This window comes from Tenrec ecaudatus, chromosome 3 (genome assembly GCF_050624435.1).
Source record: "Tenrec ecaudatus isolate mTenEca1 chromosome 3, mTenEca1.hap1, whole genome shotgun sequence".
In the NCBI taxonomy this organism is placed as follows: Eukaryota; Metazoa; Chordata; class Mammalia; order Afrosoricida; family Tenrecidae; genus Tenrec; species Tenrec ecaudatus.
Window position 1 is genome coordinate 182183437 of NC_134532.1, and position 24204 is coordinate 182207640.

The 24204-nt window shown below is 36.1% G+C and overlaps 1 protein-coding gene across 5 annotated transcripts in view; it reads left to right on the forward strand.

Moving 5' to 3' along the window:
* Positions 1-24204, forward strand: part of PDS5A (PDS5 cohesin associated factor A) — a 138918-nt gene that overhangs the window by 63577 nt on the left and 51137 nt on the right. For all 5 annotated transcript variants that reach the window (XM_075544409.1, XM_075544411.1, XM_075544410.1 and 2 more), the window contains 9 exons: positions 84-199; positions 1971-2065; positions 3450-3595; positions 9594-9745; positions 10901-11014; positions 12665-12746; positions 14083-14131; positions 14363-14502; positions 21018-21133. In XM_075544409.1, the coding sequence (XP_075400524.1) occupies positions 84-199; positions 1971-2065; positions 3450-3595; positions 9594-9745; positions 10901-11014; positions 12665-12746; positions 14083-14131; positions 14363-14502; positions 21018-21133 (1010 nt within the window). The remainder of the gene's footprint in view (positions 1-83; positions 200-1970; positions 2066-3449; positions 3596-9593; positions 9746-10900; positions 11015-12664; positions 12747-14082; positions 14132-14362; positions 14503-21017; positions 21134-24204) is intronic.

The window sequence follows — 24204 nt, forward strand, 5'->3', positions numbered from 1 at the left end:
GCTGTCACCATTATAAGCGGAAATGTGAAATTTTAAATTGATAATCAACCTCAGGCTTCATTTATTTTTCCTCTCACCCCCAGAGTAATGATGGAGAAGAGCGATTAGCTGTTGTTCGACTTCTAGCTAAATTATTTGGTTCTAAAGATTCTGATTTGGCAACACAGAATCGTCCCCTTTGGCAGTGTTTCCTTGGACGGTAAGAGAACATACACTTCTATAGTTCTGACTTCATGTGTCAGTGAATAAATAGTAGGGCTCTTGATTAAAGCCACACATATCAAAACATGCTGACATCTGTATGCTGCTGTCTTTGTTGGAGAGCAAATTTTAGTTCTTTAGGAAGCCAATTTTTATCCAGTGTCTATGTGTGTGTTCATTATACACATTTGGGGGAAATGAAATTGTTATTAAAACAAGTAGGTAATATTTGATGATGTTCTAAATCTTCTGATTTTTTTTAATATACAAAAGGTCCAACTTTTAGAATCCATGGCATTTGTCAGCCTAGCAATTTATTCATTTACTTGTGTTTATCTTTGGGCCTGTAGATTTTCACATTGCCTACTGTGTTTAAGTTGCTATAGTTGTCTGATTTTGAAATGGAAAATGCTATTACTCATTCTTTATTTTCACAAATCTTAGAATGACTTTTTAACTTGATTTAAAAATTATGTGTACAGTTAGTATTCTGGAAAACATTTGAAATCCACTATAATTTACTTTAACAGCTTCAAAAGTTGAGAAATTCTCTTGAAGTAAACTCACTATAATTTTTATTAACTACTTCATATATTAAAGCAAGATAAGAATCTGAGAAATTTCTGACATTGACATAATGATATCCTAATATTATTGGCTTAGAACAAACAGGTCAATTTGAAGCTCTTAAAAGGAATAAATACCAAATATTTAGATAGTCTATAAGAATTTTTTATTGTAAATTGAGTGGGTAGTCCATTAGGATTTAATCTATAGAGATTAGAAAGTTAATTAGGCTCCCTACATTCATTATTTACCGTTTACTGCTGACACAGGATGTGTGTGTCTCTAGAAACAAAGAAATTCTATCAGTCTTTTTGTATTATTTTTCTTAATTATAGCATTGTGGTTTGATATTCCATGGTATTGAAAGGTTATAAATCTTTTTTTTTCTTAGAGTTAGAAATTTATGATTAACTCAGAATAAGAAAGGAGATCTGCTATTCAGACATTTACTTCAATAACTTAGAGGATTTTGAGATCACTATGTCCTGCTATATAAAACCTTAAGTATTTTAATTACTAACACATGTATTTTTAAAATATTACCTAGTAATATAATTTGAAAAGTGCTCACTTTATCTTTATTATGTGATATTTTAAATTCACGTGTAATGATATGTACACAAGACTTCAAAAGAGCACTTTCCTATAAGCAATTCCTGACCAGTAAAACTTCTGTCTTTAAAGCAGTATAACATTTTTGTGTATTGCAAGGGGGAAAAAAACTTTACTCATTAAAAGATTCCTGGCTGCTTTTAACATAGTTTTGCTTCCCGTTTCTTGCTCCCTAATATTTTCCCTTTTTTTTTTTTTGGTTGTTTTTTTTTTTTTTTTGAAGCAGACTATTTAGCTTAAATTTTAAACTCTAAAATGTTTTGACTTAAAATTTTGTAGTTCTGGTTAGGTGGTGTGTTTTTTACAGTTTGTTTTAGTATGATATACAGGTTCTGGTTTTGAAAATGTGTTGCTGGAATTATGTATTTTTTCACTTAAAAGTTTATGCTCTATATGCTTCCTTTTGATCATATTATCTATCACTAAAATAATCTACAAATTGTCTAATCAGTAACTATTGATCATAAGCTTTTATATTCTATATAACAAGATATAATTATAAAATTATCTTGCTATAAAAATCTATAACAAAATAATTATTTGAAAATAATTATTTTGACTTAAAATTAAAAATTAACAATCTTTTGCAGATTTAATGACATTCATGTTCCTGTGAGATTAGAAAGTGTGAAATTTGCCAGTCACTGTTTAATGAATCATCCAGATTTAGCAAAGGATCTCACAGGTAAGTTAGCTGATTTGTTGCAAGAATATAAACATTTTAGGTTGTACCTGTAACCCAACGTAATTTCTGAATTGATTTTAACTCTGGCTAGATCAGCCTTATGGCAGGACAATATTTCAATTTAGATACATAACTAATAGTAAAGGAAATGGTGATTATTTTCTTGAATTACTTCTGATTCTTTGCTTGAACCCAGAGCATTTGAGCCTATCTAGCAAAAACCGACTTCATGGACCTAACAGCAACATAAAAGAGTAAAAAAACAATTACATTCTTTTGTCTGTTTTGTTTGTATTGAGTTACTTTGGAATTTTTTTAAAATTTAAAGTATATTGATTTAGATTTTATAATACAAACAGGAGGTCTGAGCAAACTTTTATCTACATTTCTACCATTTCAAAAAATCTTTCCTTTGTACCTGTAATTCTAAACTATGTAAATCAAATATGTTGTGACTTACATTTTCCAGCATTGTTGTTAGTACCATCCATTCAGTTCTGACTCATAAATACTCTGTGTTCAAGCAGGCAGAACACTGCCTTGTCCTGCACCATGCGAATAGTTGGTGCTATGTTTGAGTCCATTTTGCAGCCACCGTATTGGTCCATTCCCTGAAGTTCGCTGAATCTCTACCACGCATGATGTCCTCCAGGGACAAAAAGTACATGAGATGAAAGAGTTGAAGTCTCGCCATCTTCTCATCTAAGAAACATCCTGCCTGTACTTCTAAGCCAGATGTTTATTCTTATGGCAGTCCATGATGTATTAAACACTCTTTGCCGACTCCATTATCTAGTCTCCATAGGCATATGAAATGACTGAAAACACACCATCCCTTAGGTTAGGTGCACCTTGTCCTCCAGGTGACAACTTTGCTTTTTGGAACTTTTTTTTAAAAGACTTTTCCCAGCAGATTTATCTACTGCAGTACTTTGATTTCTTGACTGCAACTTTCATGAGTATTGATTGTGAATCAGTTAAGTTGAAATTCATGATATTGCTTATTGGACTAAGATAACCAAACCATCTTGTCATCATAGATAACCACTGCCATCAAGTCAATTCCAAGTCTCACAGGATAGAACTGCTCCCTAACATCTTTCTATTGTGGAGTGGTTGCTAGGTTTATTGCTTCTCGGCCTTTTGGCTAAGATCAAGTGTAGTGGTTGCTAGGTTTACTGCTCACCTTGCAGTTGACTTGCTTAACCCACCCTGCCACCAAGACTCCTTAGGCTTTGAATAGTCCAATTAAAATACATTGCACAATAATGCACTAATGATGTGGCTTAATTTATCTTTTCATTACATAGTATATTGCTTCCTCAAAAGCATAGTCTTTTCCACCATTTGTATTTTAGCTGACAGCTTAACTTTGTCATTACAGACTATTTAAAAGTTAGATCACATGATCCAGAAGAAGCTATTCGTCATGATGTTATTGTTACCATAATAACTGCTGCCAAAAGGGACCTTGCCTTAGTCAACGACCAGCTGCTTGGCTTTGTAAGGGAAAGAACGCTGGACAAACGGGTAAATCTCAGGAATTTCCTCATTTTGCTTTTACTCTGATTATTGGGCATTATTATGGGTAAATTGTTTGCTAGGTAGTACAGGAGTTACTTTCTGATACATGTAGAGTATATGTCAAAGGCAAATTAATAATCAGCTAATAATTTGTGGTTTTCAGTGTACCATTACCTTGCTTGTGTTCATGAATAAGCACGTTGATCTTAGGCATGGGTTTCTTTCCTTTGTGAAAGAACAGTTAAAATTTATTTCTATGAGTATAGTGATAGGTCAACTGTGCTTCTTAAAGTTAGGATATCCAAAAATGACTTTTGCGTGTGATTCACTGCACTACAGGAGTATGATCGCACTTCCTAAGGAAGTAATGTTGTCTTCTATGTCAACTATGGACATAAATGGTGGGTATATATTTACCTTTGTTGTGTGATTTCCTCCATTTGGTGCTGTTACAAACATGGATTGAAGAGGAAAGTACTAAGAACCACAGCAGCACTTGCTGAGAAAATTATTGCTATAAGGTGCCATTGAGTTCTTTCCAGCTCCTAGAGTCCCCACATACAGCAGACAAAACTCCACTGCCCCAGCTTCTGTCATCCTCAGGCTGATTCTGCATGCTGCTCATTAAAATCTTCAACAGAAGACTGTCCTGCATTATACAACTCACTTGTAATTCAGTTTAGACTGTCTTCCAGAAACCAGTGTGGTTTCGACATAATTTCAGGGTTGACGAAGAATTATTCTTGATTATGAAATTTAAAAACGAGATAATCTTTTAAGTTCTTAGTTTTAAAATAGTCATAGGAAATAGATATGTAAAATAGACTAATTTATTCAACAATGTCAGTAATTTTTTATTGTTTTATTAGGGGCTCTTACAACTCTTCTCGCAATCTATACATACATCAGTTGTGTACGCCACATTTGCATATTCATTGCCCTCATCATTCTCAAACATTTGCTCTCCATATAAGCCCCTGACATGAGCTCCTCATTTTCCCTCTCCCTCCCTGCTCCCCCTTCCTTCATGAACCCTTGATAATTTATAAATTATTATTACTTTATCATATCTTACACTGTCCAACGTCTCCCTTTACATACTTTGCTGTTGTCCCCCCAGAGAGAAAGTTATATGTAGATCCTTGTAATCTGTTCCCCTTTTCTACCCTACCTTCCATCTACCCTCCTGGTATTGCCACTCTTTGTACTGGTCGTGAAGGGATCATCTGCACTGGATTCCTTGTGTTCCCAGTTCCTGGTCTAGCTAGATTTGTAATGTGAATTTGGGATCAGGATAGTGGGTGGGGAGGAAGCACTTAGGAACTAGAGGAAAGATAGTATGTTTCATCATTGCTGCATCGCACCCTGACTTGTTTGTCTCCTCCCCGAAACCCTTCTGGAAGGGGATGTCCAGTGGCCTACAAATTCACAACTGTAGGATTTTTTGTTCCGATGATACCTGATCCCTTTGACCCCTCATGATCGCACAGGCTGGTTTGCTTCTTCCATGTGGGCTTTTGTTGCTTCTGAGCCAGATGGCTGCTTGTTTACCTTCAAGCTTTTAAGAACCCAGACACTATATCTTTTGATAGCCGGGCACCATCAGCTTTCTTCACCACATTTGCTTATTCGCCTGCTTTGTCTTCAGCAGTTGTGCCGGGAAGGTGAGCATCATAGAAACCCAATTTAATAGAAGAGAGTATTTTTGCATTGAGGAAGTACTTGAGTGGAGGCCCAATGTCCTTCTACTACCTTAATACTAAACCTATAAATATGTGCACATAGATCTATTTCCCCATTCTCATATAGAAATATATTTGCATATGTACATGTCTTTGTCTAGACCTCTATAAATGCCCTTTGTCTCTTAGCTCTTTCCTCTATTTCTCTTGACTTCCCTCCTGTCCCACTATTCATGCTCAGTCCCCACCAGGGTTTCAGCAATTCCTCTTGGTTACATTACCCTTGATCATGCCCTACCAGGCCTCCCACACCCTTCTCACCACCGATTTGGATCACTTGTTGTTCCCTTATCCCTAAGTTTGTTAACACCACTACCTTTCCCCCCAGCTCCCCCTCTCCCTTGTCCCCCCCGGAACTGTTGGTCCTGTTGTTTTCTCCTCCAGATTGTTCATCCAGCCTATCTTATTTAGACAGACCTGCAGAGATAATAACATGCACAAAAACAAGACAGAGCAAAGCCGAGCAATAATATACAACTAAACAGCAACAACAAACCAATGACAAAAAACAAAACAACACAAGAAAGAAAAGTTTGTAGTTAGTTCAAGGACTGTTTGTTGGCCTTTAAGAGTGTTTTCAGTGCCAGTTCAGTCTGCTGGGGCACCAAGCCCTGGCCCCAAAGGCCACCTTCAGCATTCCCTGGGGACCTGGCCGCTCCATTCCCTTGCTGTTGCTCCCCCTTATTGTTTTGCCTCGGTGTGGCAGGATCAGATTGGGCTCAGTTCCCACACTTTGTCTCTGGTGTTGTCCTCAGAAGGTCTGTTGGTTAGTGAGAAACAACATGTTTCATAGTAGAGCCGGCCATGTGGTTCTCTCTGGACTGGCTGTTCTAATCGGGAACATCGTCCTCAAGGCCTGGTGGGCCAGGATGTGCTCCACTCTCCTCCTCCTCCCCATTCATCTGCTCCCATGTGCTCTGATCAGATATGTCCCTCTCCCAGAGCTGCAGATTCAGTGCCATCCTTTGAAATAAATTCTTCTGTGGGGAGGGGCAGGTGTCCATATAGTAGTTGGGATTGAGACCGGCCCCTCAGAACTCTCCACTGGTTCCCTACTCCACACTGGCATGTTGCATTCACATCTTGGAGTCCTGGGTTGAAGTCTAGTCACTCTTTCCCTGTGGAGACAGTGTCAGTAATTCTAAGTGAACATTTTCAGCCCCCTTGTTTTTAATGTAAATGAAATGACACTCCACCTAGTGGCTGGAGAGCAACTCCCTCCCTCCCCTCTTTCCCACATCAGTCTATGGTATTGCCATTTGAGTAATTTCCTCTTAGAGCAAATTCACTCCTTTCTTCCTTCTTTGTTCCACAGTTTCAGGAAGCGTCACATAAATGAATCTTTCTAACTGAGACCGCATGAAATGGTCACATGAGGACACACTGGGCATTTTAGGGCCTGCATTTTGGTGTAGTTTCAATGATACTGGGCATAACCTTTTTGAAGCTTGTGTTCTTGTCTATATAATTTGAGGATTCATTTTAGTCTTAGATTTATTGCTCACATTGTTTTCCTTTGCCTTATAGGAGAAGACTTCAAAAAGTCTGTGGAAATTTTTCATTTTCTTTTATCCCATTTTTCCATGACCTTTTAAAATCCCCCCTTATGAAAGATATCAACAGACATCTATGGTACTATAACTGTAAAGACCATTTTTAATAACTTTTAAATCTCAGGCAAATGTTCTCTTTTTAATAATTTTATTGGGGGCTTGTACAACTCTTATTCCAATCCATACATAGATCCATTGTGTCAAGCACATTTGTACATTTGTTACCTTCATCATTCTCAAAACATTTGCTTTTGACTTTAGCCCCTGGTATCAGCTCCTCATTTTTTACGCTCCCTCCTCATTCTTCCCTCCCTCCCTATTGATACTTTATAAATTATTATTTTTCCATGTCTTACACTGACCGATGTCTTCCCTCACCCACTTTTCTGTTGATCATTCCCCAGGGAGGTGGTTATATAGATACTTGTAATCGGTTCCACCTTTCTACCCCACCTTCCCTCTACTCCTGGTATCCCAATTCTCACCACTGGTCCTGAAGGGTTCATCTGTCCTGGTTTCCCCATGTTTCCATTTCCCATCTGTACCAGTGTACGTCCTCTGGTCTAGACGGATTTGTAAGGTACAATTGGGATTATGATCGTGGAGTTGGTAAAGCATTTAAGAACTAGAGAGAAGTTGCATGTTTCATTGTTGTTACACTGTACTCTGACTGGCCCATCTCCTCCCCGCGATCCTTCTGTAAGGGGATGGCCAGTTACCTGCAGATGGGCTTTGGGTCCCCACACTTCACTCCCCCTCATTCACAATGTTGTGATTTTTTTTGATCTTTGATGCCTGATACCTGATCCCATTGACACCGCATAATCACTCAGGCTGGTGTGCTGCTTCCATGTGGGCTTTGTTGCTTCTCAGCTAGATGGCCGCTTGTTTATCTTCAAGCCTTTAAGAAGCCAGATGCTATATCTTTTGATAGCCGGGCACTATCAGCTTTCTTCACCAAATGTGCTTATACATCCACTTTGTCTTCAGTGATTATGTAGGAAAGGTGAGCATCATGGAATGCCAGGAATAGAACAAAGAGTGCTTGCATTGAGGGAGTACTTGAGTGGAGACCCAATGTCCATCTGCTACTTTAATACTCAACCTATAAATATATGCACATAGATTTATTTACCAATCATCATATATAAATATATTTACATAAGTGCATGCCTGTATTTAGACCTCAATAAATGCCCTTTGTCTCCTAGTTCTTTCCTCTATTTCCTTTTACTTTCCTCTTGTCCCACTATCATGCTCAGCCTTCATTTGGGTTCCAGTAATTCCTCTCAGTTATATTACCTTTGATCCTGCCCTACGAAGCCTCTTACACCATCCTTGCCACTGATTTTGGATCACTTGTTGTTCCCTTGTCCCTGGGTTGGTTAACACCACTTCCTTTCCTCCACCCACCCCTCTCCCTTGTCCCCCCAGAACCATTGGTCCTGTTTTCTCCTCCAGATTGTTTATCCAGCCTATCTTATCTAGATAGACCTACAGAGATAAAAATAGTCACACAAAAAACAAGACAGCAAAAAAATTAACAAAAGAAAACACAACAACAAAACCAAGGACAAAAAGAAAAGCCTGTAAATATTTCAAGGTCTGTTTGTTGACCTTTAGGAGTGTTTTCCCGTTGAGTCTGATCGGGTGCCACACCCTGGCCCCAAAGTCTATTTTTGGTACTCCCTCAAGACTTCCTTGTTTTGCTCCCCTTGCTGTTCTTAGTGTTTTTCCTCTGTGTGGTGGGGTCAGATCAGCCCAGTTCCCACACTGTGTCCCCCGTGTTGTCCCCTGTAGGGCTATGGGTCAGTGAAGGATGTCATGTCTAGTAGTGTGGCCAGCCATGTGGTTCTCTCTGTGTATTGGCTGCTCTGAGCGAGGATATCATTCTAAAGGCTTGGTGGGCCAGGATGTGCTCCACTCTCTCTTCCTACCCCTTCATTTGCTCCCGCATGCTCTGATTAGACATGCCCCTCTCCCTGAGATGAAGCTTCAGTGCTTTTCTCCGAATAAATTATTTTTGGGGGGAGGGGCAGCTTTCCAAGTAGTTGGGATTGGGGCTGGCTCCTCAGACCTCTACTGGTTCCTTGCTTCATGCCGGTATGTTGCATTCACATCTTGGAGCATCGGATCAAGCACAAGTTTTCAGTCAGAATAGCATGAAATGTTCTATAAGATTTGTAGTAACACATCCAAACTCACTGCCATTGAGGCAATAGCAACTCTACAGCAATGTGTAGGGCAGGCTAGAACTGCCTCTCTGAGTTTCTGAGACTAACTTCTTATGGAAGAAGAAAGCCTTGTCCTTCTCCCACTGCTTGACTTGGAGGGAAATGTAAAAAATGATACCTCACTTAGCATTTGGTAAGCAGTTAGCCTATCTCTTATGAGAAAAACTTAGACGGTGTCTGTTTATCCGAGTATGTAAGATTGATTATACAACCTGGGGACTAGTCAAGCCTTGGCAATTATTATAGATTGATATAATATATACTTCCTACTTGCTAAAACTTACCAGTCTCAGTTTTGCAATGGTGAGTATGCTTTCTAGGGAAAGTTAATAGCACTTATTTTATTTTTTATTTGGCAGTTTCATTGAAGTCATCTAGTGAGCCTCTCCTTTCTGCTGTCTATTGATTAATGTGCCAGATCATGTTCTTCGAAGTTATAATGTCTAGCTCATCTAATAAACTTTATACTTTATAGTGGCGAGTACGGAAAGAGGCTATGATGGGTCTTGCTCAGCTTTATAAGAAGTACTGTCTTCATGGTGAAGCAGGAAAGGAAGCTGCAGAGAAGGTCAGCTGGATAAAGGACAAACTTCTGCATATTTATTATCAGAATAGCATCGATGACAAGTGAGTGTGAGCCTAATGTCTTGCCCAATCCTTGAATGTAAAGCTGCATTTTTAACTGCAGTCTATTTCTACTTAATATTTTCATGCAATTTATCTCAAGTTTAGAAATCACTTTCTGCATATTTGTAGATGCGGTTTAAATAAGATTCTAATCAGATTATAAAGTAACATACTGTGCTAAAATACTCATGGGATTTGGAGTCCAACCGGCCTGAGACCAGAAGTTAATTCTGTCCTGTGTTTGCTGTGTGTTCTTGCCTGCTCCTTTCTGTGACCCTCTATAATAGCTTAAAGGTAGAATATGAATTGCTTCTCAACAGCATTTTTATATCAGTTATTAAAACAATGGTTCTATAGCTACCTAGCTCAATGCATGGCAATGCAGCACTATTTAATACTCATGGTTACTGTTTTCCTTTTTGCAACACTATTAATACCAATAGAGAAATTACTATGTTGTTTTTTATCTTCTGGGTGTTACTTGTAATTGTATATTGAATTGTACTAATTTTAACCGTTGTTTTTTCTATTAGACTGACACCTTTAGTATCTATTAATAAGGATTTCATAGGTTAATGATATTGAATGATGGGCAGAAGCGTAGCCAGAATAATATTCCAATATTGGTGAGGCATTGATGCCATGGAGAAAAGAGAGACCTGCTGTCTACAAGAAAAGCTAAATTTTCAGGGACTGATAAAAATTTGTTTTAACTAAATGAGAGCTTGGGTTTTTTTTGTTGTTTTTTTTTTTAAAGCTGAATTTTCAATCAAAGAATTTTTTCGAGAAATCACTATGCCTGGCACCATAGCTTTATATGTAGTACTAAATAATTTAATAAAGCTCTCTGGAGCTTTGAGGAATCAATGAAATACCTAGTACCCTGTCTTCAAGAATGACATAGCACTTTTGGAAGAAAAGTTTCCTGTGGGCAAATCAAAATATGAATATTACAGTAATCATAGCATAAATCGTTAAATTTTAAAATATCTATTTTCTCAAGGAGCAGAGCTGATAGTATGCTGGTCTTTTCCTTTATATTTGTCCATATAGTTAACACCATTGGAATGGTTACATTTTATGAGGTGGTAAAAGCTTAGATGGTTACAGCTTTGTAAAAATTAAAGATTCTTTTGCTTGTTTTCCCTGTTATAGGCTATTGGTAGAGAAAATCTTTGCTCAGTACCTTGTCCCTCACAACTTGGAAACAGAAGAAAGAATGAAATGCTTGTATTATTTATATGCTAGTTTGGATCCAAATGCTGTAAAGTAAGTTACTTTTAAATTGACTATTTTAAGTATCACCTAAGGATGTCACAAAATTACTTCACCTAATCAAAGAAATTGTGTTTGATGGGTTGTTGTTTTTTCTGATTGAGTGGATTATGTCAGATAAATACTTGTGAAATAAGAAATTACTTAAATTCCAGTTCATTGAAAGTAAAAATTGTTCTATGTGAATGGGATCATATATAGGTTGGAAGGATGATTCCAGTGGCTCTTTGAATTCCTCATGCAAAAATAGGTTTTGTTTGGCTGTTGCTATTTTTGTGTTCTAGTATGATAGCTTTATCCTCTGGCTTAAGGTATTGATTTTTAAAATGGAGAACTTATCCATGTCAGTTCTAAGTAGGATAACAATATAGTTGATTGTCCAAACTAAGGTTTATTTATTTATTTTTAGGGTGATGAAAGATACTGTTAATGATTTCTGCCAGAACAGCTGGCTTAAAATGGAACTATCCCAGACAAAGCAGGATGTGTTTCACATCACCTTAATAAGGCTTTTAGGAAGTCAATGAATCCTACCATTGAGAACTCTGATTCTATTGGGGTATTAAGACCATAGTCATTATGGTCTTGATATATATATATATACAGATAAATGTTGGTATAACTTTTAATTTTGATATAATTTCACCTTTTAAAAAATGATACAATCATTATCATATGCCTATATCCTGTCATTAAATACTTCAGTAGGGATAAAATATTCTCTTACATCACCATTACTAGAGTCATTAACAAATCAAGAAATTTAGTGTTACTGCAGTAGTACTATTTAATTCAAGTTCGTATTCAAATTTACTCATGTTCAACTAATGACCATTATGAGTATTATTTTTTTCAGGCTAAGATTGATTATACATTACATTGAGTAGTCTTGTGTCTTTTACTCTCCTTTAATCTGGGAGCTTTACTTGGTTATTTTTCCTTTTTATTATGACTTTAACATTTTTTGCAAGGGTATTACATAGAACAGTTGTGGCTTCCTGCCCCCGTCCCTCATAGTCATCAAAATCTTGCCTATTGGTATATAAAACCATGTTTCTTCTTCTTTGTTTTTCCTTGTAACAATGGTGATACTAAATATTTACCTTTGTAAGATTGTCTGAGTTTGCTAAGCATAATGTTCTCTAGTTTTTCCATGTCTTACAGTTTTTAATTTGAATCTGTATCACTTTGAAGAAATTCTTTTTTCTATATACCGTAGTTCGTAGCTTTTCATAGAAGGCACTCTGTGTTCTGTTTCTTGTCTATGGTAGACTCGCGCTTCCTTATGTTCCCACCTCACACACTGCTCTTCAGTGTCCTGTCCCACCTGTGCCATGTACTTTGATCACGTTGTTTCTCCTTGTGCCAGAACTCCAGTTACTTCTGCTTAAATGAACATCTTTCAGGGTTGAAAGATTCTGTTTATCCTTCTAAACTTCTCAAACAGCTTTTTTCATATATAGCTGTGTATTTACTATTTTATACTAATCTATCTCAAATGTTAATAAACTTTCTGGTGCTAAAAAGATATTGTAGAAGAAAAGCGTGTAGAAGGTATTCTTAAAATAAAAAAGACAGTAAAGTTGAATATTAGCTTCCTTTTTATAGAAGGCAAGTTTCTCATGCTTGTATCTTTATTTACAGAGCTCTTAATGAAATGTGGAAGTGTCAGAACATGCTTAGGAGTCATGTACGAGAACTGTTGGATTTGCACAAGCAGCCCGCAGTAGGTTCATGATTTGTCTAAAATCCGTGTTTATTTTAGTCGTGTTCAATGTTTATTTAGACTGAATACTCGGGAAAATCAAGAGCACTTTAGAGGTTTTACTTCTCTAAATGTTAAATATAATTCCTATGATTCTCCAGAGTAACACTCCATTTTAAGTTAACATAACCGACTCTTCTTGCTTTTTTTGAAGTCAGCTGATTTTCCTCTGGGCTAGGGCATTTTTTCCCCTTGCCACTTTTCTTTTTTAAAATCAATTTATGGGGGCTCTCACAGGACTTATCACAATCTATACATACATTGTGTCAAGCACCTTTGTACATATCCAACTCTTATTTCTAGTGCATGCAAAGAAAAGTTTTCCGGCTTTTTAAAATTTTTAGGCACTGGAAATTTTATATAATTTATTAATTTTAAAATAATTCATATTAATCTTTAAAATAGCATTAGAAGTTCTTTTTTTTTCACTCCATGACTCATCTTTCAGTAGTCATTGTCACACTGGGTTTCAGTTCTGCAAATATATCAGTATTAATAAACAAGATCTGTCCACCGTATTTGAATAATTCTCTGTATACTTATAAGTGTTTTGGCTATAAATAGCTCCCGAACTAGAGCACCATAGACATACTCCTAAAGGGTCGGGGAGAAGGTGAGCGCGGAAACAGGAATTGGCCAGCTGGTCACTTGTGAGCCGCCTCCTCTGACCAACAACTCCACTCGGTGTGGGTGACAGCAGTCCTACACAGTATTCAGAATCTGGTAGCTAGTGACAAAGGGTCTGTTGCTTTGCCACTCCTCGTCCAAATTACTTAAATTTCATACAAATAAAAACAAGTAATAAAGTCATCCTGTATTGTAGTGAGAGAAAGTAAAGTAACATGGAGAGAGAGATTATCCTGAGGATATTTAAATAATGGACCAAAAAAAAAAGCTAATGGAACTGTATTACAAAAGAAAATTTCCACTTTCACATTTTAGATTAATTTTTTGTGTTTTGTAGTTTCACAGTAAATTTGAATTCTATTCAATTATTTAATTGAATTCTCTTCTGGCAATTTTCATTTCAGTCTTCTGACAAGATAACCTCCCTGTGGATGTTATGTACTTCTTGTACATTTTAAACACCTTTCTTTAACTTGCCCTCTCATTCCATTTGTCTTCATAGGTGCTGCTACTCAAACTCTTTGCTACATTCTGTGTAGATAAAAGACATGATCCGGTAGATAGTGATGAATTGCTGTTTATGAAAAAATACAGTCATGAGAATTGTTCTTAGAGAAATTGATTAGCCTGTATAACCGCTGTTTTCTTTTTTGTTCGTTTTAAATTTCAGTCAGAGGCTAACTGTTCTGCTATGTTTGGAAAACTGATGACCATAGCAAGTAAGTCTGTTTATTCATTGAGTAGAAGTATATTAACCACCAAAAGCATACAAACAATTTACCCAATGGGACTATCACTATAACACTGAGAACATAATCCTTAATTTTATTTCTAAAATCTGTTCATCTGATTTTCTTTTAAGAGCCCAATATTATTTTTAAGTTGGCTTGTTTTCACTTGTTATAGATTAATTTTCCTTTGGTAAAGTTAATTCTCTTTTAATTTCATAGAGAATCTGCCTGATCCTGGAAAAGCACAAGACTTTGTGAAAAAATTTAACCAAGTTCTTGGTGATGATGAAAAGCTGCGATCTCAGTTAGAGTTATTAATCAGCCCTACCTGTTCATGCAAGCAGGCAGACATTTGTGTGGTTAGTAACCTGTACTTTTACATATGTCCTCCTGGCTTTATATGTTGAATTTTTTTATTTTTTTGCTTTAAAGCCTGTTATTCATACAATGTTATATTCTATGTGATTTCAGTAATATCTTAAATTCTGCAGTTCCTTCAAAAATATCAAACTCAGTTCCATGAAGTCAATTCTGACTCATCGTGACCCTGTAGGGCAGGATAAAATTGCCCTGTGGGTTTCCAAGACCGTAACTCCCTACAGAATTAGAAAGCCTCGTCTTTCTCTTACAGAGCAACTGGTGGTTTTAAACTGTTGGCCTTGAAGTTAGCAGGCCAACAAGCACCCCGCTGTTCCCATGGCTCCTCTGTAGTACCTAGGAATATATTATCTGTGTTAGTTAATTATCTTTTCTCCCATAAGGAAAAAATAAAAAACATGAAACTAAGCCAGGATAGTTGATCTGTTGAATTTCAGGAATAGCGTGCATTGTATTTAGCATTCATTGAATGAATGGAAAGAATTTTCTGCAGGCTTCAGAGAGTTGGTGGAAATGGTAATGGAAAGATAATTGGCATTTTCCACGAACTTTTGGAATTTCTCTCCTTTATTATTAACCATAACCACATGGCCATATATATGGTTTCATTTCTAGGTCATGCAATTATTTTTTAGATTTTTTACTTCATGTTATTATTCTTATCCTGCCCCCCTCCCTGGTATTACTATTATACTCCATAGTTTATAGAAAATTATCAGAAAGGAAATATTCATCTATTCATTTATATAACATTTAATGAGATTTGGTTTGAATTTTATCCATATTGCTTGCTACCATTGTGACCTTTAGTAAATTTCTCAATATTTCTGAGCCTCATTTTCCTTGTTTACATTTTCTTATTTAAATATTACCAACTTAATTGGATTTTTAAGAGAATCGGGTAAAATGAAATAATTTTAATATAAATTGCCTAATACAGAACTTCACGCTGCCCTATAGTATTTAAATAATGATAGTTCTTATGACATTACATATAAAGAAATAGAATTGTTATAATAATGTTTGTCTGATTTGTCCCAGAAGTTATTAGAGTTGGGTATGTATTAAAAAATACGTAATAAGGACTGTGATAGATGTAAATATATGTATACAGTGACCTAATTAGTATTATGAAGGTATCTTTTTACTTCAATATATAGCATACAATGACTATGAATCTTTAAAAGGACATTAGGAAGTTATTTTGGAGATGGGAGCAATGAACTTCTCTATCAACATCCAGGAATGTGGATCAGCCTAGGACCCAGCAAAAACAAAACAGAAACTCACTACCATCAAGTCAGTGCTAACTCACAGCAACCCAATTAGATGGGGTAGAACTGCCCCTGTGAGTTTTTAAGACTGTGACTGTTCAGGGCAGCGATTCTCAACCAGTGGGTCGCAATCCCTTTTGGGGTCGAACGACCCTTTCTCAGGAGTTACCTGATCCATAACAGTAGCAAATTTACAAGTAAAAGTAGCAACAAAAATAATTTTATGGTTGGGGGTCCATCACAAGATGAGGAACTGTATTAAAGGGTTGCGGCATTAGGAGGGTTGAGAACCACTGGTTTAGGGGAATAGAAAGCCCCACCTTTCTCCCACTGATCAGCTAGTGGTTTCAAACTATGGACATTGGGATCACAGCCCAATTCAGATCCATTACACCACCAGGGTTCCTGCTCAGGAACCTACTCAGGCTGCCTAAATAGCAACCCAGACCTGGGTAATTTAATGAGCACACTTTCAAGTCTCGTTTCGAGTATGGCTATGGGCCAGATTTGTCCTTCAGGCCATGGTTTTAGAATATTTAAATGTTTAACTTCATTTACAGCTTGGTAGTTTGCATTTCAGTATGTATACCTAATAAAGTGAATTAGTTGATAGATTGATATAGCTGGAAAATACCCAGAGATCATTTGATTAGACCGACTTATAGATAAGGACATGGGATTTTACAGATGTGAAGTTTCTCATTCTGTGTTCTTGGTGGTTACAATGGGTGAGCTGCAGCCAGAGCCTTGAGCCCTTAAACTTTCTTACAGGACGTCATTCTTTACAAGAGCCAGATCTGAGCACTGCTCAAGAAATAGTAGCTTGAAGAACATGCACATGTTATTTACTTATGGTGTAAAAGAAATAGAAATCAAAGTTGGTTGTGTTTAAAAATATGGCTCTGAAGTGAACCCTACTGTTTATTAGACCAGAAAGATCAAAGGTTTCTAAATCCAAAAAGTATATATGCAAACAGATGTCTTGTTACCAAAATATCTGGGGATGAGCTGTACAGCCATGCAGTGTAGCCACGCTGTGAGCACAATTTTGGGAACTCTAAAGTCCCTGTAGAGACAGGGACTTTGTTGCTGCTGGAAAGAGCATGGTAATGATACCATGCCCCTATCCCTGTCATTCTGTGTGACTTGAGCACATTATTTAACTTATCTTAATGTTCTCTTGTGAAAAGTTGTACTAATAATACCCTTTAAACATGCAGGAAAACAGCTACTGTTAGAAAAAGTTCATGCCACTTTCCAGAAAATCGTCTCCATAAGAATTGCTGAACACTCTTTGTGTAGCTAATATGTGTTTCCTTCTGAAGTAAAAGAAATGAAGCAGAAATGTGCAAACAACTAAATTTCATTTGTATCCTTCTGTGCAACCTTCATCTCATCTCTGAGATATTCTCATCTGCCCCTAAATAGCAATCACCTCCACATAGGCAAATGTTAGTCTTATAAGACAGTTAGTGGGAATGAAGAGCTCAAACATTTTCCTTCTCTGCCCTACTTTCACTTCTGAAATTTTGTTAGCAAAAAAATTGGATGAGAGAAGTATTATTGAAATATGATGTTTATAAGATTTGCTTTCCCTTTAGACTTAAGGTTTTGGTCCTGTATTTGCATCTATTCAGCTCTCCTTGCTGTCGTATGCTCCTGTGTCTTCCTATGTGGCTGGTGTACTGGACTCACCAGCAGAACCATGAAAGAAAGGGCTAGTGACTTATTTCTATAAAGATCACAGCCAAGCTCAGTCCTACTTGTGTGACTCATAGGGTCACCATGAGTCAGAATTGACAGTGCCCATGCATTTGGGGTTTTGTTGTTAGTTTTAATTTTTGCCTTCCTGAAACAATGATTCCCTAAATTTAAGAACTTCGGAAACTTGTTCATTACACATTTAATGAGACAGTCTAAGGTTTGAGTTTCAGCTACACTGCTCTGTTATCTCTGATCTTCATTTTCCTCTTCATGGGGGTTTTAATGGAAGACCTGCATGGCTCTATAAAATTTAAGTAAATTATATTTTTTACAGCATTAGCAATATGAGGGGTCTTTAAAAAGTTAATGGGAAACTTTTTGACAAGCATCAGGATTCTTAGGATAGGTATGAGGTAACATGATGAATCACCAACTTTTAACAAAGCCTCAAAATGATTTTGAGGTAATTGTTTTCAGACCACTCTTAAAATCCATTGTCAGGTTGGCAGGTGCATTGTATCGTCAAAAATCCCAATACTATTTTGTTTTTTGATCAAGAATATAGTTTTAAAATACAATCTATACGGAAAGTTGTTTGTGCATGGTCTCTCAAAAGCTTGCAGATTAAATGGAGGTAGGCAAATGCTTCCATAGAGATAGACTGCTCCAGTAGAGTCGTGTGCTTCGGCCACAAAGGAATAGCACCCACCCCCGTGGGGATGAATGTGGGTGAGGGACTGCCCACTCTAGAATAAGGCTTAAAACAGTCAATAGGAATTGGACCACAGTGTCAGGAATGATTGGCATATTTCTAGTTTGGGTGGCTTGATATCAGAGGAGGTGCTTTAGGATGGGAAAAATGCCTCTAACAATTAGCTAATTCCAACTGTGAAAAATAACTGATAATATTGAATCTCATTAGCAGTCATTTTAATTACCAGATTAAAAAAAATATGTCTGAGGGGAAATAGTATGAAAAAATACTTTGTTGGTAAAAAATGAGAAATGAAAATATATGAAGAAGAAAGGGTGTGTGTATGCAAATACCATTGTAAAGCTTCCTTCATTTTATAATCAATTGATTTTTAAATTATAAACTTACTCAATGACTTGTATTAGAAATACCTAATCTGCAGTAATAATCAGCATAGATTTGATCAGAAATTTCTTCACTGTTGTCAGGAATAAAGAAACTTACTTTCTTTTAACTCTTTCTACCAGCTATTCTGGTCTATATTCTCTGAGGGGCACTTCATGCTCGTTCTCGTTTAGGCTTTCTCAGCTTTTCCACTGTGTAACTTGTTAGTTTTAGATATGTATGTATTTGAAGTGCATATGGACATTTTTATTATTAAATGTATAGAGAAGACCATTTATGTGTTACTACTTACCTGCTACAACCTAATTTCGTTTCAGAATTTACGCTGTGTATCCCCAACATCACTTAAGATTAGCACACATTTAAATAATTATTATGAGAGATTACTTAAATATTACCTGCATAAAATCATGGAGTGTTATGTGAATACGAAGATGATTACAAGGGAATATGGGAAACTCTAGCTTTGTCTTATTATGCTTATATGTAAGGGTGTTTTATAAAGTGCTTTTACTATTTATCCTCTTGCCACTTTTTAATCTCATTTATGCACATGCATAGTGCCATGCCTAGTTTTCCCTTGTATTAGTAATTCAATGCAGTGTATTTCAAGGTATTCCCAGATTACCTTAAAATCAACTAGGCATTTTCCAATTAATAATATTGGTTGTTAGATAATCACAGACTTTCGTGTCTTGGTTTTCTCGTGCTGCTGTAACAGACATACAAATAAGTGGCTTTAAAGAATGAATGTATTTTTTCAGTGTCAAATGTGAGAAGTCAGAATTCAGGATTGCTGTCTGGGGAAACTGAGCTTCTGTTCCATGGTGTCTTCCACTGGCATGGATGTTCCCCTCATTTGTACTGACTTAGTCTCTGCCTGTCAGCAGGGTCTCATTAACCTAGTAATTCTGTCCTCTAATGGGATTGCATCTACAGGTATAGGGGTCACCATTCTAACCCTTAGGGTTAAACAATTAAGTTGTATACTAAAGAAACATTTTATTTCAATAGCTAGTAGTGTCGGCATTCATCATTTACATACATATCTTGGCTAGAAGTATACAAAAAGTAAGCACTGAATTAAACTTATTTTCTCAAATGCTGAACATCACTCCCTTAATTGCAATTTGCTAAAATAAACTAGACCTTTTCTAATGACTAAGAAATTCTCTTCAGAACCAGTTCTTTGAATTTATACTCTAATAACAAATATGAATAGAATATAATTTAGTATGGCCTTTATAATTTCTATTAAGATGTGACTGAAACTGTAGTAAACACCCTTTTGAAACTGTAGTAAACACCCTTTTTCCTTTTCTCTCATGTCTTCTTGATATATGTGAGACTTAGAAAAAAAATTATGGGAAAATGGAATTAAAAGATAATAGAGGTTTTCCCCAGACTTTTTGAAGCCTCTTTGTATATCCCTAAAATAGTAATTTTGTAGGGGGGGGGAGGACACCTGATAAATATCACTACTGCTTTGTAGTTTGGAAAAAATCTTAATTACTGTAAAAATATACATTTTCCAATTTAACATCCAATTCATCACATGGTAATCATCATCTATAATCGTGTTTAGAAACACTGGTGCATTATTTCTTCAGCTAAAATTTCTATATCCCCAACAGAGGTATTTGATTAAAAACCTTGTTATTAGAGGAAGTTTCTTTCACTACTACCTAGCACATTGTCGTTTTTGTAGGAGTTGTTTGATATAATACCAGTGTGTTTGAACTTAAATTGGGAAAATTACTTTTACTTTCAACTCTGTCAAACAGCTTCTAGTTTTTGTCAAAATTATGAATAATTAAAATGCCAGGGAATTTAGGAGATTCACCTAGCCCTCCACGATTTCTTTCAGAACTGCAAAAAAACTTTGTGAATATATAAACATTTATAAATCATCTTTCATCCTTTTAAGAAGAAATTGATAGCCTAAATAAAATATAATATTCTGTCCAATTATAAAATATAAGGCAAATTAAACATATTTCTAAAATGTAAATTGTTTTCAATTTTTTCAAAAGTTCTGTATAAAGCCAGGTTTGTTATGCTATGTAGCATTCTTGTAGGAGAAATAATGAGACACACTAATCTCACAGAAACCATATCCTCTATGCTCTTTACAATCCAGAATTTGTAGTCAATGTTCAATGTTGTTAGATACCATCAAGTTGCTTTTGACGCATTACAACCCTGTATATAATAACAAAACAAAATACTGCCTGATTCTATGCCATCCTCACAATGGTACAAATTATAGTTAAAGTATACATTTTTTAAAAAGTAAAAATTTTAGTTCTATTGTTTCAAATCCATCAAATGCTTTTGGTATCTACAATCATTTTAATTTGGGGAGGAAAAAGAAGCATGAATTCGAATCATACTTACGTGAACTCCTTCCTTCCTATAGAGAGAAATTGCTCGGAAACTTGCAAATCCTAAGCAACCAACAAATCCTTTTCTAGAGATGGTCAAATTTCTGTTGGAAAGAATTGCACCTGTGCACATTGATTCAGAAGCCATAAGGTGAGCTGGGAAATGTAGTCTCACTCAAAAACTAATCTATGATATGAAATTACAGTGTTGTGAAATTCTGGATTTGGGGGGAAGTCTAATAAGTTTCCTATATACCTTTTTAATTGTAAGAGCATAGTACATCTTTCAAGTTGAGAGATTTGTATAGCTATCAAGCTACCTCCAATTCTTAATCATTTTAAGGACCACATAATACTTCAGTATCTATTATGCCACTGTTCATTTTGGGAAGTTGAAATCATATACCTCTATATTACTTACTAGCTTTTTGACTTGAAGATGCCCAATAATTTTCTGTATTTTAACTTATTTACAACTATAAAATGCCTATAACCTTGTTTTTAATAGTGGTAGAACTACTATAGTCTCCTGCATTTCACTTATTTCAAATAATTTCATATTGTAACTACTTACTGTGCAACCATTTCTCTTGTACTAATTATCATGTCTCATTTTGTCTATATTGGGTTGTTTTATACAATTTATCTACTTCTCTGACCAAACAGCCTAGAATTAAGAGCACTGGTTCTAGTATCAGGTCTCTAGTAATTTTACTTTATGTAAATCACTGTGGTGGTTATCTCAAAATGCTATTTATTTTTGACTTAGGTTTTCTTCATCTCTAATATCTGACCCTTGAAATAATCATTTGCAAATAAGAAAACTAACATTCTGAGGGATAACATGCTTTGTATTTGTACAAACCTTGGTGTAATGGAGGAAATCATTCTTCAATTTATTATTTTCTCTGTTAGTAATCTTTCCTCTGTACTATTTCAATCCGTTAGATCAAGGGTGAAATAGTAGAAATAAGCACCCTCACCTCTGAGTACTGACTTTGAAAGAGATGTAATGTCATCAGGAAGCTCTTGCTATTTACTTTCAAAGAAACCTTGTAGCATTCACTACTTCAGTAAAGTACACCAATGTTTGATCTCTATTCTTGTAAGACCAAAAATTTAATTTTCTCGGTAGCATTTAATTTTCTCAGCATTACGAATTGTTTGGACTTAGAAAAATGGATTTATGTTAACATTTCTAAAAGACTAATTTATGTAAATGTCCATTAATATTATTGAAATATGTATCTTACAGTACTCTTTCCTGGAACCTAAATCTACATGAAAAATTATTATCAACAGTTGATCTTGTTACTTGTTCTCAAGTTGCCAACAACTGAATTCAACCCATGTGTCATTGAGTGCTTTCTCCATTTTTGCTGACCCTCTATTTTACCATACTTGCTGATTTTTTTTTTAATTTAACAATTAAGTACTCGTTCTAACGATAGGTCCAGAATTGCTACCAAAGTCTCATCATTCTTGGTTCTAAGAAACATTCTGGTTCTATTTCCTCTAGGAGCACATCCCATGTTGAGTATGTTTTCCCAAAACCACAAGTCAAATGTATCCACTTCTGTTCTGTCTTTCTCATTTACTGGGGAAATAGATAAAGTACACTGAGTAACTCTGGAGGAAGGTTACCTACCCAATCGTGGGAGTTGTTTGTAGTTGAGTTGGGAAGGCTTCTGAAATAGGCGGCACTAGGGTGGATTTACCAACTAAAAAATTGCTACCAACCAAAGGGTAGTCAAGTCACAAGGCTGTGTCCTTGGATGTATTACGTAAGCTACTTTGAGCTTCTATTTCCTCATCTTTAAAATAAGGACAGTAATTATTACTAGCATACAGTTGTTTTGAAGCTTTGAAAGATATGCCTGTGTAAACATTTAACAATGTGTTACACAGTAAATGCTGAATAAATGTTAGTATCTTTTTTATAAACTTGAGTATCTTAGTAGGACACATGGTTAATGTGCTTGACTGCTAACCAAGGATTTCATAGTCTGCCTCAGAAGATAAGCCTGGTGATATGCTTTTAAAAATTCAGATATTGATAACTCTAGACTATAAAAATAGTCACACACACAGGATTGCTGTGAGTTAGAATCAACTCAGTGGCAGTGGTTAGTCTGTAAAAGTCAGGAAAATGTAGTATCACAGAAACCAAACAATGGGTCAGATGCAACTCGGGAATCACTGCGCTATGACTATTTTCATCTTAACATTTTTCATATGCACTATATACAGTGTTACATTATTGTTAGATATTTACTTGAGTTAATTGATGTTATGATTGTTCAAAGAACTGCTGTGTAGCAGGCAGTAAAGAAAAAAGATAACTAGGTAATTGACGTCTTTCAGAACTTAAAATGGGGTCATTGTGGTGTGAACCATTTTGTAAGTTGGAAAATGCTCATATTGGACCATATAGTCATTGAGTTAGGAAAAGATGAAAGGGGGAAGGGGCTAGGCTAGAACCATTTAAGAGAAAGGGTGGTAAGAGAAAATCCAGAGAATTTTGGATTGAGAAGAGTATAAGAACCCAATATTTTCCAAAGCATGGCACACCTAGAAAGGTACATATTTAAACAAGAAGGTTACTTATGCAAGAGTCTGTTAGGTCTCATTTAGCTACTTTGAGTGGCAGTAAAATCATACATAAATATCCCAGAACACTCCTTCGTTCTGCTTTCGCAGCTAAACTGGGAATAGCCAGGATAAGCAGCTTAGTGATGAAACGAGAGCAGTGGGATGGTAGGAAGGAGCAACAAGTCCAAAAGTATTGCAATGAAATCATCAAAACATTAATCACAAAAAATATCAAAATAGGTCAACAAACAGACCTTGAACTATTTACAGCCTTTTCTTTTTTGTGTCAGTGGGTTTTTGTTATCGTTTTGTGAGGGTTTTGTTTTTTTTGGTCCCTGTGTCTTGCTGCCTTGTTTTTTTGTGCATATTATTATCTCTGCACGTCTATCTAGATAAGATAGGTTGGATAAACAATATGGAGGAGAAAGCAATGGGACCGATGGTTCCAGGGGGACATGGGAGAAGGTAGGTGGGGGAAAGGAACTGGTGTTAACCAACCCAGGGACAAGGAAAAACAAGTGATCCAAAATCGGTGGAAAGAAGGATGTAAGAGACCTAGTAGGGCTTGATCAAGGACAATGTAACCAAGAGGAATTACTGAAACCCAAATGAAGGCTGAGCATGATAGGG